General features: G+C 37.7%; 1 protein-coding gene across 3 annotated transcripts; it reads left to right on the forward strand.

The window, feature by feature from the left end:
• The first annotated feature begins 1,485 nt into the window (after positions 1 to 1,485).
• birc2 (baculoviral IAP repeat containing 2) lies at positions 1,486 to 14,640 on the forward strand. 3 transcript variants are annotated; one of them, XM_015341375.2, is made up of 10 exons: positions 1,486 to 2,024; positions 2,261 to 2,357; positions 3,508 to 5,293; positions 5,647 to 5,746; positions 5,850 to 5,928; positions 6,008 to 6,053; positions 7,367 to 7,609; positions 9,599 to 9,853; positions 10,230 to 10,271; positions 10,490 to 14,640. In XM_015341375.2, exons 3-10 carry the CDS (start codon positions 4,408 to 4,410, stop codon positions 10,681 to 10,683), a joined length of 1,845 nt encoding a protein of 614 aa, XP_015196861.2. In that variant the 5' UTR covers positions 1,486 to 2,024; positions 2,261 to 2,357; positions 3,508 to 4,407; the 3' UTR covers positions 10,684 to 14,640. The 3 variants fall into 3 exon arrangements, with proteins under 3 accessions (XP_015196861.2, XP_015196862.2, XP_006627852.2); XM_015341376.2 differs by lacking the exon at positions 7,367 to 7,609; XM_006627789.3 differs by lacking the exons at positions 1,486 to 2,024; positions 2,261 to 2,357 and adding an exon at positions 2,410 to 2,515.
• Positions 14,641 to 15,995: the final 1,355 nt, after the last annotated feature.

Below are 15,995 nucleotides of genomic sequence, written 5' to 3' on the forward strand. Positions count from 1 at the left end.
CTCCCATCCAGGTACTGACCAGGCTCACACCTGCTTAACTTCAGTGGGTTGCCACTTGTGAGTTGCAGGGTGATATGGCTTCTGATTTTAACAGTTTTATTGTTACTTTCCACGTACAGTCAAACTCCTAAACGAAACTTCGTATTTAAATTGCAGCGTGGATTGTTACAGATTACCTTGTCAACATTTCTATCAAAGTCACTTGTCTCACTCCATAATAATATTGCTGCTTGAGTGGATATTTGTTATTGTGAGATTCAGAGCCTGCATAAACTGCTTCTGTGCAGCCAACAGCACGGATTGGGATTACGTAGCGAACAGACCCATGTTGTAAAAAATCCAACAATATGGCGACCGAAGTAAATGCAATTTTCATGTAAGGTTTAATCGTTTTTATTTACTGTGACTGGATGAGACCTTGTTTATGAGACATTGCTAACTGCAATTTTGTTTCTTTGATTTTTAAGCTAGTAGCAAATACAAACCAGTGAGTAAAATATCGAATGACGGGAGAAGGAATATTAGAAGGTGAATTTTACGTAAATATTTATTAATAGCTGGGAAAGAAAGAACTACCTGTCCTGTGAAAAATCCCTTGGGTTGCTTTTAAAATTCAGTTTAATTTAACTTTCTCCTATTGCTTACAATTCGGCACTGTTGTTTCACATTACTTTAAGCGATATAACAGACCAATACTTAATCTGAGATATTTTTTTTATTCTGCCTTTTTATGGTGCCTTAATCCAGCCTTTCCTTGCCCGGTATCACGCCTCTGGAGCCCATGTAGAAATATATTTTAACCAGTTTGTAATTTAGAGTTTTTATTTGCTCTGTAAAACAGCCTTCGAAGCTGTATTATTCTTAGTTATTGTTGTGTTAGTAGTAAGAAATTAGATTGCTCATAAATCACTTATTCCACATAAACACAGCGTAATTGCCCTCTGAAAATGCTCTTTTTCTTGTTCGTTTTGGAGACCTTGATCGAAGCTGATTTTAGATGTCAGAAAGGATTTATTTTCTCTGTGTATTTCTGTGTGCGCATTTCCTACATTGCTTTGTCGCGATTTTAACTTTATATTGAGGCTCAGATTTCAACTATAAATCGCACACTAATTACTAGCAGTAAATACTGATGTTTTGCTCCCTCTTTCCACAGAAGTCTATATGTATTGTAGCTGGGATGAACTATTTTTCGTACGTGTACCTACTGCGATTCGGACACGGAACGGTTAAAGATGGCGACAAATCAGGCACCCAGAGAGAGGGGGGGGCGTCTTCCCGCCTCCATAACTAAAATGCCAAATCGCATTGGTTTAAGCGACACACAGTCGTGTAACTGACAGTTTGAGGTAGCTTATCGTGTAGATTTCGCTTTGTTGCCGATAGGTTAAGCTTTCGAAACTCAGCCCCAAAGTCATGTGACTGATTTTTTTCCGCCCCGTTTTCATGGGTTAAACGCAATGATCACAAGCGCCACCATGGTAACTGGGATGTGTAGTTTTTAATTCAGTCGGGATTGTAACCGGTCTTCATATTTGGCCAAGTCTTCAAAGAGAGGGTGTGCCAAACATTTTCGGTACCCCCGTCCTGGAAGAATTTGCCCAGCGTAGTAGTAGTACAACAAACGCTTTGTCTGCAAACCGAACTGATCAACAGGTTTGACACAAGTCTACTGTTGATACATCGTCCGGTCGTTAAACGGAAGGGAAAATGTGAATAAAAGGGTGAACAGTGCTTTACTGCTTATAGAGTACTACAAAGTTGTTGTTTTTTTTATTTAAATTGATAACAATGTAATAAGAAGGGTTTTAAACACCGGACTTAGACCACCCATTCAATAGGGGAAGTCCCAGAAACAACGGAAATCCCCATCGACAAATTTAGGTCTACCGCACTTGCTTACGTGTCCCAACGTAGGAAGCACGAATTTTCCAGTAACCGAAGTAAATTTCAGCTGCAATTCTTCCTTCTTGTAAAGTTTACAGACTGATCCTTCTGAATTAAACTCAACTACAGCAGAGCAAGTAAGTACTACATATTTCGCCTTTTAAAGGCGAAACTGCATCTTGTCTGTGGGGTGGTTTGTTTAAACGCAGTTTCTTATATGTCACATGCTATAGAAACATGGTAATATTTTGTTATTTAGTAAATAAAGTAATTGAAATGATTGAAAAGTTATATGAAAACACAATCGTTTTCTCTCGTCTGGGTGGCCATAAGTTTTAATGTACAGATAACTGCATTTCTTCTGCTTTCACAGAAGGAAGTGTATCTTGTAGCAGATTGTACATGCATATTGCTGGTCCTTCAGATTGCCGCAGTGATCTTCTGAAGAGCCGCTTTCACTTCTTTGCAAGGTGAGTTTAAAAGAAAACAAAACCTAAAGTAAAAAAAAAAAGCTTTTGCGCTATGACTACAACAACTTGCTCCACCTACTTCCGGTAGCCATTTCTTTTTTAGTTTAGCTGCATATGTGTCTCTTCAACCTTGTTGCGCAGGAAGGATTGCCTTTGGGGTAAAGTGAATTTTACTCAATTAAAATTAATTGTTTTTTTCCTCTGTTAGGAAATAATATATATATGTAGGCACCGAAACCTATATATACACACGTATGAATAAATTTAAGGGTTTGTTATAAATACGAAAACCCCGTTCTTCACATTACGCGTTTAATAACACCAAACCAGAGATTTGGGGATTGGTGGTGTTGGTGTTGTGTAACTGAATTTATGTTTATGCCACGGTTCCTATTTGCACGAAAAAACAAAACGAAACCTTGTTTCATTTCAGTTGTATTCATTCTCTAAATTCAGAGATTGATTACTGGTAGTTCTGTTAAAACTAATAATTATAAAACACTCAGGGAAAATTTGAGATGTAAGAATTTGTGTTTCACAAGCTTTTGGATTAGGTAATACATGTAGCCGGGTGTATAAATCACGAACTCCATGGCTTCTCCCTATGGGAGACTGTCAGCTTCAAAGTAACTAAGCTTCACGATTTTTTGTAAAATCATCAAGGTAATGCTAGCTTCCTTGATTTCATTTAACGTTTTACCTTTGTAACATAACTAAAAACCGTGTTTGACGATATAATGAAATAATATTCATGTAATGTGAAGCGTAAATAATGATTAAATACGGCAACAAAGGCTGTGTCGTTTCACACAGAGGTGTGTGATTGAGACTGTTCAGAATGGGTTTTCAAATGACATTTCTGAACGTAGAGTTAATATTATTTTACGGAAAACCGTGGGTCCATATACAGACGGTAAAGTAATTCATTTCAGTTGATAATTATGAACACATCGATGTTAAGGAATTGTTTTTGTTTTTCCTTTCCTCTTGTGAAAACAGTTGTTTTCTTTATTTTTTTCATGACTTTTTACCTAGTAAACAGACTAAATGAGAGTTTAAAGCTTTTTTTATACTTGTCTACAAGTGACAGTTTCCTAAATTGTTTGGGTGTAATGGTTTTTAACTAAGTTTTGCCTTTTCCTTTCAACAGATTTTGGGAAGACTGAAATCAGAAGGACAATCGATTTTTCTTCACGGGAAGCCTTTTTGTTTTAAAAATAACTATAGTTTTACAATTTCTCTATTTGAAAATAATTTCTATCATGGATACTTAAACACCATACTAAGGGATGTCCAATTCTGGGAGAGAGTTTTGAATCCATAAACCCAGGGAAAGATGTTATATCTGTTTGTTCACTAGTTGTTTTCATTTGTACTTAAATACATTGCTATGGTTGCAGCATATTTTGAAATAGTACTTAGTTTTGACATTGCATGTCAAAGTATGGTAATGAAATCAGAAAATAGGTTATTAAGTATGAGATGCAGAAATAGGAGTAAGATTAATAAAGCACAGAACAAACCAGGTTGACTAAGGAGGTCAATCCTTTCATTTGCTTATTTTATGTTTGCATGTTAGGCAACATGCTGTATTTGTGGTGAATTACTAGGTCTGCCACTTCTAAGAGGAATCAAAACCCGTGTTTCTGAATTGTTTTTGTTTTTCAGTAGTCATCTTGTGTGCTGTTTACTTGATGGGTAAGGTGTAATGTTCTGCTTTGTCCACATTCCTGTAAGTCACATCATAAATCACAGAAAAAAAGGCCCATCTTTTGTTTCCTTAAGTTCATATTATTCTTTGAAGGTAAAAGCAAAATACCTTCAGAGAACTCTTGCTTTACAGAGCTTTTATTGTTGAATTAGATTATCCTTAAACGACAATTTTAGTTTTCTGTGGAATTCTTAGTCAGCTTGAGTATTTGTTCTGTGTAGTGCTTTTGGAGATGTCTTTTGACGTTCATTCTTCTGTATTCTTTACTAGTCCCTGGGTTTTATCTTGATTCACAACTCTCTCCCTGGAAAAGGGCATCCCTTTTCAGCTCTCTTCAGAATGGAAATCTTAAAAAACAACACTTTCTTCAAGGGCTTGTGGCAAAGCAGTTCTCCAGCAGACATACACTATGACAACTCCTCTGAACTCTTTCGGATTTCTACCTATGCCAAATTCCCCCCCAACGCAGCTGTCCCGGAGAGGAGCCTGGCTCGCGCCGGCTTTTATTACACCGGTGTCGGGGACAGGGTGCAGTGCTTTCGCTGCAATGTGACGGCAGAGAACTGGCAGCTGGGTGAATGCCCCACCGAGAGGCACAGACGAATGTCTCCCACGTGCACCTTCATCCAGAGCGTACCATCCAGCGCCAGCCTCCTGTCTTCTTCGCACTCGGCCTTCTCCCCTCTTCAGACCCTGCAGACCTCCGCCTCCCCACCCCTGCTGCAGACGGAGGAGCAGGTGGGCTATTTTAGCCACAGCTTCAGCGGCCTGTCCTCCTCCAGCCCTCTGACCACCCGCAGCGTGGAAGACCTGTCTCACCAGCGGCTGCCCCTGTGCCATAAGCCTAGCATGCGCCACGAGCAGGACCGGCTGGAGACCTTCCAGAGCTGGCACCTGACCAACATCACCCCCTCGGAGCTGGCCAAGGCTGGATTTTACTACCTGGGCCCGGCCGACCGGGTGGCCTGCTTTACCTGTGGGGGTCAGCTGAGCAACTGGGAGCCCGGGGACAGGGCCCTGTCAGAACACCAGAGGCACTATCCCCATTGCCGTTTTGTGAGAGGCGACAGGACAGAAAACGTGCCCATCCCTTCCAATGCACCCCTCAATGTGTCCAACCCTCTAATGCAGCTGTGTGAGGAGAGGCTTCTTACCTTTGTTAACTGGCCTTCCAGGATTCCTGTGCGACCTGATCAGCTGGCAAAAGCTGGTTTTTATTACGTGGGTAAGCACCAAATAGCCAGTGTGATTTACCTGAGCTTGTTTCTCATCTTGAGGGAACAAAAGCTTGAAACAAATGGTGTTTTATACATTATAAAGCAATCTAGTCATACATTCATTTATTAAAGAGGAGGTATGCCAGGGAATTTTATGGTATGTTTTCTTTGTTTTATTCAGCTCTTTATAGTTCTTTAAGACTTGGTTTTTAAAGTGAAAATGTACAGTTTGTGCATTGTTATGCCTTTATTACAATTTGATATTTAACTCTTATGTAATCCGAAGGATTGCTGTAAATGGAATGAATAAGTCTTCTGTAGATCTGAAATCTCTAAGAAGTGAAATGTATGCTTTGCCCAGGTCGAAATGATGATGTCAAGTGCTTCTGTTGTGATGGTGGCCTGAGATGTTGGGAATCGGGTGATGACCCATGGGTAGAACATGCTAAGTGGTTTCCAAGGTGAGATGTTTTGTTCTTAGGACACGTCTAGTTCATGAATGTAACAATATCCACTGATTGTAAAAGACAGGTTTACATTCCCCATGTTTTGTATTAATTCCAGGTGTGAGTACCTCTTGCAAGAAAAAGGCCAAGATTTTGTCCACCAGATTCAAGTTAGGTTTCCTCGTCTATATGAGCAGGTAAGCAACTATTTCAGATCAATATTAAAATTAATAATGTTGAGTTAGAAACTTAAGTTTTTATTTTTTTTCTTTCTAGCTGATCACAAATACTGGGGGCAATGCTCGGGAGTTTGAAACACCAGGTATGTGGTACATAAATCAAATGTAGAAGGAATATGGGCATTTGTTAAAACAAATTAACTTACCAGATCAGTCATGATTTTGTTAAGGGGAAAGATAATGGAAAATTTCCAACTTAGAAAAAGTGATAGAAAAGAATGAAGTAACAGTTCATATAAAGGATGGTAATGACTACAAAACAGAAATTAATCTCCCCGCTTAAAAAAGTACCTAGTATGTTTTTCAGTTCACTCTCGGTACATTCTTTGAAAATAGTTTTAGGTTCGTGCTGTCATTTGCAGATCCAGCAGTTTAAATAACAAAGCATGGTGTCCAATTAATTAATGTGCATTGATCTAAAAAGTGATGGATACACTTTTCCAGAAGTAACGTACTGTCATATTTGCAGTAGTGTTAGGTAAGCTTCTCGTTTTCAATTGAGATGGTACTCAGAGCTTTCTGTACTTCAGTAACTTAGTTCAGTCTTTTCAAATTTCCTTGACTCATGTGAGCCAATGACTGCAGTCTATTCTTGTGTAAGGGATTTATATCTACATCTTCAGTGCTTAAAACCAGTTGTATTATATACAGTTTGGTGTAAATAGAAACCCATAAACAGCTGAAAATATTTTTAGCCCGTTTAAACTTTTGAGTTTTTTTTTATTCAGTCAGTGGTCCCAGGACATTTCTTCAACAGGTTATTTCAGTGTTGTTCATTGAACTAAATTTACTTTCTTGTCAATAAAGAAGCTGTTTACTAAGAATTAACTGTTGACTAACATAAGCAAACGTATCTATCATAAATGGATAATATGTCAGTCACATACTTATTATACATGAGTAAAGTAAAACAACTTTTTCCAGTTTTTTCATTTCCATCCTTTTTTTCTTTGTTCGTTTATGCACGAGGTTTGTTTCATTATCTGTGAAACCAGGTTTTGAAATACTTTGGGTTTCTCCAGAACTAATCTGTTTTTTTATAAAAATTTCTCTCGGCATTTCGATTTTGCAAGTTTAAAAGGTTACAGTACGTTCATCATGTGCTATCACTTTAGATGGGACATATGATTACAGCAGTCATCTTAGCTTGTCATGTGAGACTTTTAAGATGACATTTAACAGTTTAGATAGTCTTAATAGAGCTTCAGCCAGTTTGATCTGGCACATTTCCTGGCAGAAAATGTCACCTATTCCACTCTGCAAGCCTGTTTAATATGTGAGGTTTCACTACGTTTCGTGAAGAACAACATTTGAAGTAAGTGTATTTGGAAAGTATGAGTGAGATCCGAGGGCTTTTGCTTGTCTCTTAACTAATGGAAACCTGTATCGTGATCAGTGGTCCATCTTGGTTTTGGAGAGGAGCGTTCTGAAGATGCTGTAATGATGAACACACCTGTGGTGAAGTCAGCCCTGGAGATGGGCTTTGAGCGCACACTTGTGAAACAAACAGTGCAAAGCAAAATCCTCACCAGCGGAGAAAACTACAAAACAGTGCAGGAGCTTGTGTCCGATCTACTAAATGCTGAGGATGAGAAAAGAGAAGAGGAGAAAGAGAGACTTGCCGAAGAATTGGCTTCAGGTATAAAGCACATGAAATAACTCCTCAGATGATGCCAGCTTCAGTCTTGGGTTGCTCATGATTTCACAAGTTAGCTGACCATAGTTCTAACATATACAGTTAATCTCAATGACTAATTTACCACAAAATAGATCACAAGTTTTTTCTTCTCCCATTAGGGGAACACTTCTACCTTGACAGCATTCCTGTAAAATATAAATAAGAAGATCTACGATTAAGATGGATCCATGAGCAGGAGGTCATGGCAGTGGAGTGATTTATTGCAGTGTAAATTACAAATCATTTCAGGATTTATGGAGTGAATGCTAGCTCTCTTCTGTAACCAAAGAGAAAATAACATTTCCTTGCCCCCAGTAGCTTCAGTTAAACCCCCTGACAGTTATCTATTTTTACCACTACAACAGTTTCTACTGCCTTAGACACTTTTTTGACAAGCAGATAGCCCTAACATATTCTGGTGAAGTCCATATTTTAACGAACCTTTTTTTTTTCTGCAGGAACTTTCAATTTTAAAAGCTTAATGTTTAAGAATGGGGAAGTGGTTTATCTGCTCTCTTTTATTAAAGTTTAATTTGAGAATATAAAACGTGTTTAGATTTACCAGTAGTTCATTAAAATCGTTTTCCATCCCATTTTCTAAAAACAAAAATGGGTCTGTTTAAAAAAATGAAACTTTTAGAAACTTTGCTTTTTTTTTCAGAGTTATTCAGTCTAAATGACTTGTTCCTTATTCATACATAAAGCAGGGGTGGTTTTTCCTTGGGAAATAAATGAGTAAGCTGACAAAGCTGTGACTTAATAGGAAATTTATTTGGAGTTAGCTGAACTGTAGCCTAATTTTGAGTGTTCTCATTTCCTCCACATGAAGTAAATGTACTGTGGTAAACACCATGGAAATCCCCAGTGTGCTCTGTCTTTTGATAGGCTCTAACTTCCTGTATTTTATTTTCTTATGCTTTGGGTATCTGTTTATAGTCCTTGTCTGTGGAAACTTCACATAGTGGGAGATTTGTCTGATTACTATTTATAAAACTTAAGCTGATACTGTACAGAAATTTAAATTAATGGCTTCACATTTTATATCTAATTACTCATTAATTGTAAATCCTGTCAAATAGAACTTCTTTTTAGATTCAGTATGTGTTTGTAGTTGAATCAGAATGGCTTCATAAGTTTTACTTTTTGGAGCTGCAGTGGGAACATAAATTTGTTGTATTTTTTTTTAATTGACTGTAAATTCAGCTATTAAATGAAAGATGACATTGAATACAGCCAATAGCAATACAAATATTCACATTTACGTCAGGGACAGGCCAGGAGTTTAATTCAGATGGGCTGAAACATCCTTAAGTGGTAAGCTATGAAATGAAAATGCTGTCATGTTGAAGAGTAATGTTTTTACCTTGTGAAATCTTACAAATTTCCACAACTCCTTCAATTAGAATGAATCCAGTGATTTATGTTTTAAACAGATCTGCAGAATTTGCCGATACATGACTTAACTTGCTTTCAGACTATAGTTTGGCTTTATACTAGGGTATTATTTTCTGATGTATGATTGAAGAAAATGTTTTGAAGCATATACAGCACATCCTTTATGAAATATGCTCATTCCTATTTACACAATGCCTACACAAATGCATCAAAATCAAAAGATGTATGTTCTCAATGCACTTTGCATTATGAAGTGACTAAATTCTTTAAAAATTTATGTTTTGTGCTTAAAATGGTTTCCAGTTTGTTTTCAGAACCATGAAATGGGTAGCAAGAATTAATTTCTGTTTGTCACTCACATTGGCTTTCTCTATTAATAAGCAAAAAAAAAATTCAAGAGGCACTTAAATACAGTATGGCTAGCCCTTTCAAGTCTTTTAGTTTGCCTATGTTTAACAGTTCTCATTGATGATAAGTGCTAGGGTTAGCGAATATGAAGACTGATAGCCTTTGGAGCCTTCATGTGTTTATTTATATTAAAATTGTATTTTTCAGATGGCTTTACTTTTCTGAAGAAACATCGTGCTGCTCTGACGCAGCGCTTGAAGAGTGTTCAGAGTTTGATGGATCACTTACTGGAGCAGTCTGTAATACACAAAATAGAGTATGACACAATCCATAGCTGCACCTCTGTCAAACAGCAGACAAGCCAGCTTATTGACCTTGTGCTCTCAAAGGGGAATGCAGCAGCAGAAGTGTTCCGAAACTGGATCCAAAAGAATGATGTTTACTTATTAAGAGAATTAATGGGTAATGTTTTCTCTTCTTCATCCTAACGTACGGAAAAATGTTGCCAATGGTCTAAAATGTCTTGTTAAAGTTGGTTTAAGTCCATTTCAAGACCAGGGTTATAGGTCATTTGGAGCAACCTGAAACATACCAAAATAAAAAAAATCCCAACCCATATTCTCAGTCAAAAAGTGTTATAGGCTTTTGTACATTTTTGTTTTCCATCATTGCTTAACATAATTTTATTCTCTGAAAGTCACCCTTTTGAAAAGAAGACTTTTGAAACGTTTGAAATATGCTTACCAAAAATGTCCTTAAACCATTACTAAAAGACTCCTAACATAAATTGTGCCTAACAAGTAAACTGTATTTTTTATTGTTTTTTTCTTAATTTCAGCACAGTCAAATGAACCTTCTTCACCGAGTCCAGAACTTACAGGTATCTGTTGCACACTTTTTTACTATAAGATATAATTAAACATGCTGATTATAGTCATTTCTCTTTTTTTTTTTTTACCTGCAAACACTGAATATCACAGAATCTTTTAGATTTATGAAGAGATTTAGGTATAGATTTGGTTCCCATAAACTCTCAGGACTAGCACTTTGGAGTAAGTCTGTGTTAAAGCTGTGTCATCGTCTTTCATTTTTTTGTAGAATTGCCCATGGAGGAACAGCTGAGGAGACTTCAAGAGGAGCGCACGTGCAAAGTGTGCATGGACAAGGAAGTCAATATTGTGTTCATACCCTGCGGACACTTGGTTGTGTGCAAAGAATGTGCCCCTTCACTTCGCAAATGCCCCATTTGCAGAGGACTTGTAAAAGGAACAGTTCGTACTTTCCTGTCTTAATTTACCAGTCCTAATATTTCACATCCATACATGATTAAACTCACAAATTGCTAAATTAGGTATTTATGTGCTGTCCTGTAGTAGGGCTGCTGAATTAGCTCATTTAAGATGTGTAGCTACAGTATTTGTGCAGTATAGATACAAAATTGCAACAATTCTCATAAACTGGTAATTTCACTATCTACATGAAAGCATAAATGAGTTTATAATACAGAGACATGGGGTGATTTAGCAAACAATAGTACAGCAGTAGAAGCTATGCTTATTGTATGTTGGAGACTCTATTTTGGACCTGTTATTCTTCCTCCTGCATATCGTGTACATGAGACGGGAGCATTTCATCTGCTCTGAGCATTTCCATCTAATGTTTTAGATAAGACTTTATTGATCCTGAAGGGAAATTGATTGTGTTACAGTAGCCCAAGACAAGCCCAAAAAAAACAGACATCAGGATAGACATAAAATTAGAATACGTACGGTAGTACAAAATAAATATTAAATAAAAATAAATACGTAGGTGTGTGAAAATATGATCAAAGTCACTGTAAAAACAATAAAATAAGTGCACAATGTGCATAGGTATATACAGATTGGGTGTCCAAAATGTACAAATGAAGGGGTAACAGTCCTAACCTAGGGCAGCGTTATACACCCTGATAGCCGCCGGCAGGAAAGACCTGGGGAAATGTTCCCTTGTACTCCGTAGCTGGAGCAGTCAGTTGCTAAAAGTGCTCTGCCGCCTAATAACAGTCCCATGAAGCGGATGAGAGGTGTTGTTCATGATGGCTGTGAGCTTGGTCAGCATTCTCCTCTCAGCCACCACCACCTCCAGGGAGTCAAGTCTCGGCCCCAACACAGAGCCAGCATTCTTGATGTATTTATTGAGACTATTTGCATCTCTTGTCATGATACTGCTGCCCCAGCACACAACAGCGTAGAAGATGGCCGCTGCCACCACTGATTCATAAAAAATGTGTAGCAGTGTTCCACACACACCAAAGGACCCGAGCCTCCTAAGAAAATAGTCGGCTCTGACCTTTCTTGTACAGGGCGTCAGTGTTACCAGACCACTCCAGCTTATCATCCAGGTGTACTCCTAAGTACTTGGAGGACTTTTGGATCAGTAATGCACTTTTTGGAATGTCACTTTGGAATGGCATAATTTGTCCATCATTAATTACCTACCAACAGTATTGTGTTGCCTTTTTACCTGTTAAAGCATAGGGATTTGGAGAAATAGTAAATCCCTTGCACTTCTGTTTTATGTATTTGATATTTTTATTCAAAGGACACTGATTAAGAGATAGAAGCTACATGGCGCTACTGTTAGGTATGAAGCAATGTCCTCTTGCCATGTTTTAATGAAACTCAAAAGGAAGATTTTGTAAAATGTCACCATAAAGCCTCTTGCGTTTTTGGCTACAGGTCCTTCAAATTCTTAGTTAAGTTTCAAAAAGTGATCCATCTCTTGCTTAATTGTAAAAAGGGAGATCTCTGTAGTTATTACCTTAAATATTTTAAGATGTTTTTGAATCTCTTTAGGCCGGACACATGGATTTATGTTTTAAAATCCGGAAGGGAAAAAAATATGGAAGTTTTGGGAAAAGTGGTTGACAGAAATCCCCTGGCATTGGGAAACGAATCAAACAGCTCAGTCCTCTGTGCTGTTAAAGCATAAAAAAAATAGGTGAATACCAGTATGGTTTCCATAACTGCTCAGTTCCTTTACCTACAATTTAGAAAACAGTGTGTGCCAGGAATCAGATACACTAATGTGCTTTTTTTTTACCTGGCATGCCAGAATGGCACACACATGAGTCTACTGTTAAAAGATAACACTGATTCATCTGATTTAGAGGTTGATTTGTTACCCATTTTCTGTTACATACCAAATCACACCCATGTCCTCAACACTGCTAGAAGTACAGTAGTTACCTTTTTTTAATACTAATGCGGAATGCTACATTTCTTTAAAACCAATTACATTTGTTAAAAACTGCATAGACCTTTTCTTAGTTCCTTCTGGTTTTGATCTATATGTTATATTTTCATGTGGAATCTAATCATCTGGATTTCAAATCTTCAGCGGTCTCAAGGTAAGAATACATGATATTGGTCAAACACTTGGTGTCGGAAATCCACAAAACATTTTGATTTCCAGGAATGAACCTATATTCCCTTGCTCTGTTGGAACAGGTAACACCAAAGCAAAGCTACAAATTTGAAAAGGGATTCTCTATCCAAATCATGTCTGTAGTAATTTCCTAAAAGTGTCATTGGGTGGTAAACTAGCTGATGTATCGTTTTTTTTGGGGAGTACAGCAGAATTCTCAATTACAAAGCTGTTAACTGCTGCCCCCTGCTGCTGACATTTCTATGCATGATCATCCATTTCAGGGCCATAAGATCACACTTGTTGCTGTTTTTATTAATTGGACTCCCGATTTAACCTTTTTAAGGAGCACAAAAATGTGAAGTTTTAATTTTAGTTATGCAGTTGAGAGTCTATCTCGAATGAAAATCGGCAGAAACTAGGAGTGGGAACCAGAAATCGGAAAAAACAGTACTAGGAAGCCCTGTCTTGAGACAGATTTCCCCTGGGTACAAGTTGGCTTTTACAATGACTTGCCAGTAGCATATTTGTGTAATAGTGTATGGGCAATACATAAAATCTGACCATGATTAATATTTTAGTGTAATACTAATATAAAAAGCAATTTATTGATATTTGTAAAGCATGAGTGGAGTTTGTGTTAACTGTGACATATAGCAGCCCTTCCTGTTCACTAGTCACTGTGAGGACTAATGTACTGCGATGTAGGAGCAAATACATACAGGTTGTGCAGTAGATATTTCCCCACATAAATGCTCCAACATGATCTATTGTTTATTTTGTGACGTCAATTGTAGGTTTTACAAGTTACCGTCTACATTTTAGTTTTATTGTGGTTTGAAATGCATTCATCAATGCTGATTCTTTCTAACCCTGAAATATTAAAATAGTGTTGTAATTCCCCTTTAAGCAATCCAGCTACAGTACTTGGTACTATAGTACTGTACTATAGCTACAGTACTGTATAAGTATATACAGTACTATATAGCCTATAGCAGCCATATCACCCTGCAACTCACAACTGGCTGCCCACTGAAGCTAAGCGGGTGTGAGCCTGGTCAGTACCTGGATGAGAGACCTCCACCTGGGAAAAACTAAGGTTGCTGCTGGAAGAGGTGTTAGTGGGGCCAGCAGGGGGCGCTCACCCTGCGGTCCATGTGGGTCCTAATGCCCCAGTATAGTGATGGGGACACTATACTGTAAACCGGATGAGATGTAAAACCGAGGTCCTGACTCTGTGTGGTCATTAAAAATCCCAGGGTGTTTCTCGAAAAGAGTAGGGGTGTAACCCCGGCGTCCTGGCCCAAATTTCCCATTGGCCCTTACCAGTCATGGCCTCCTAATAATCCCCCTCTATGAATTGGCTACATTACTCTGCTCTCCTCCCCACTGATAGCTGATGTGTGGTGAGCATTCTGGCGCACTATGGCTGCCGTCGCATCATCCAGGTGGATGCTGCACATTAGTGGTGGAGGGGAGTCCCCATTACCTGTAAAATACTTTGAGTGGAGTGTCCAGAAAAGCGCTATATATTATTATTATTATTATTATTATTACTCTGCTCTTGGGTACAACAACGGTAATTGTAAGGCTGTGGTACTTGAATCCACAGCCTTACAATTATAAGTCTAGAGTCCTAACCACTGCTTCTTTGCACTTTTTATTCCAAATTTACAACGATCACATTATTTTAAAATAACACCACACAGTGATAAGGTAATGTAAATACAAAATATTCTCAAAATAATTTGATATGAGAAATGTTAAAATGCATAAATGCATCTGATGTTCCTGTTTTTGAAAACTGAAGTGATCTGATGGAAATACAAACCATTGAAAATTTGTTTCCATTTGTAATGAGGTCTTTCTCATGATGCCCATTGTTACATAACACCTAAGCCTTCATCAGCATTTTTAGAATACCAGTTAAACACACAGGTTAAAAGGTAAATTACAATTATTCTGGAACAGCTTTGTTTCTTGAGGGAGCAGCAAACTTCAATTTTTGTCAATCTCAAATCTTGAGGTGTAAAATGGGAGATGTTTTTTTTGTATAGCTTCTCAAGTTGATTAAATCCAAAGCTATCCACTCAAATAAGTTTGATATAATTAGATATTTTAGCTGTCCATGTCAATTTTTGATTCAGTTTTTTAAAACATTGCAAACATTTTTTTTCAAAACACACCATTCTGTTATGATGAATTTACAGTTTTGCACTTGCACTGTTTTCCCTGCAAACATAGTGTATATTTTCATACTGACCGCAAAATGGCGCGCTTACACTTTGCACAGCACAGAACATGTCCGAGCATGTCTAATTCTCATACAGCTATATACAGTTTAACACAAATATGTTTTTTCCTCAATGTGTTCTAAGGTCCACTCAAACATTTGCAATTTATGAAACAAAAATCCTAAAGTATGAACAGGAATAATGCAGCACACAGCATTGCTACATGTAGGGTTACATTCCTATAGTATTAATAAAAAGAACTGCCTTTGCAGTGGATTAATAGTACTATAGTACAGATATTTGGGTATTATGTTAAGCATGCAGGGGTACATCTCACAGCATATCTGAATGTCCAATTATTAAAATTAAGAGCCATGTTCCATAATAAACTAAAGCTGTGTCTCAAATTATAAAAACAACTGCTGAAAACCTGATGGCGGCCTTTCAAATGTTAAAGTTAATATGTTAAAAGAAAAACGGGCCTTGCGTACATTCAGCAATCGGCGTCTATTGCTTCACAATATAATCCTTCAAGACTTGTAAAGTTGGTGAACAAGTATCAAAGCAGTCGTGAATGTGGAAATACTCATCTACTTTATGACTAAATCACACGTGGCCTTTACACATTTATTTGTGCCGGTGGGACAGTAAAAAAGGAAAGCACACTGGTTCGGGACGTTGCATTTGTAGGTTTTGTATGGTCATCTTGTCCTGCAAGAAGTCTTCTACAGCTTAATATAAAACAAGATGGCTGTTTTGCTAGAGAGCAGTATAATTATTTTGCGATTATTTGCCACCAGCATGCGGAACACAATAGCCCACAACTACAGTATACACCACAGCTGTTAAAATAAACCAGATGTGAGTCACGTACCGTATGTAAACAAGGAAATTAGTTCACTATCCAAATTAGTCACTTACAAATACCCAGTAGTAATATTTGAAATCCAGCTTCTTACCGTGCG

The sequence above is a fragment of the Lepisosteus oculatus genome, chromosome 5 (assembly GCF_040954835.1).
Source record: "Lepisosteus oculatus isolate fLepOcu1 chromosome 5, fLepOcu1.hap2, whole genome shotgun sequence".
Taxonomy (NCBI): domain Eukaryota; kingdom Metazoa; phylum Chordata; class Actinopteri; order Semionotiformes; family Lepisosteidae; genus Lepisosteus; species Lepisosteus oculatus.

What these genes read in the sequence shown, in the direction of transcription:
- birc2 (XM_015341375.2), top strand. Translation starts at nt 4,408, where the DNA reads ATGGAAATCTTAAAAAACAACACTTTCTTCAAGGGCTTGTGGCAAAGC. An exon ending in CATGCTAAGTGGTTTCCAAG is followed by an intron (nt 5,747 to 5,849) that starts GTGAGATGTTTT and finishes TATTAATTCCAG; the next exon opens with GTGTGAGTACCTCTTGCAAG. An exon ending in ACCGAGTCCAGAACTTACAG is followed by an intron (nt 10,272 to 10,489) that starts GTATCTGTTGCA and finishes ATTTTTTTGTAG; the next exon opens with AATTGCCCATGGAGGAACAG.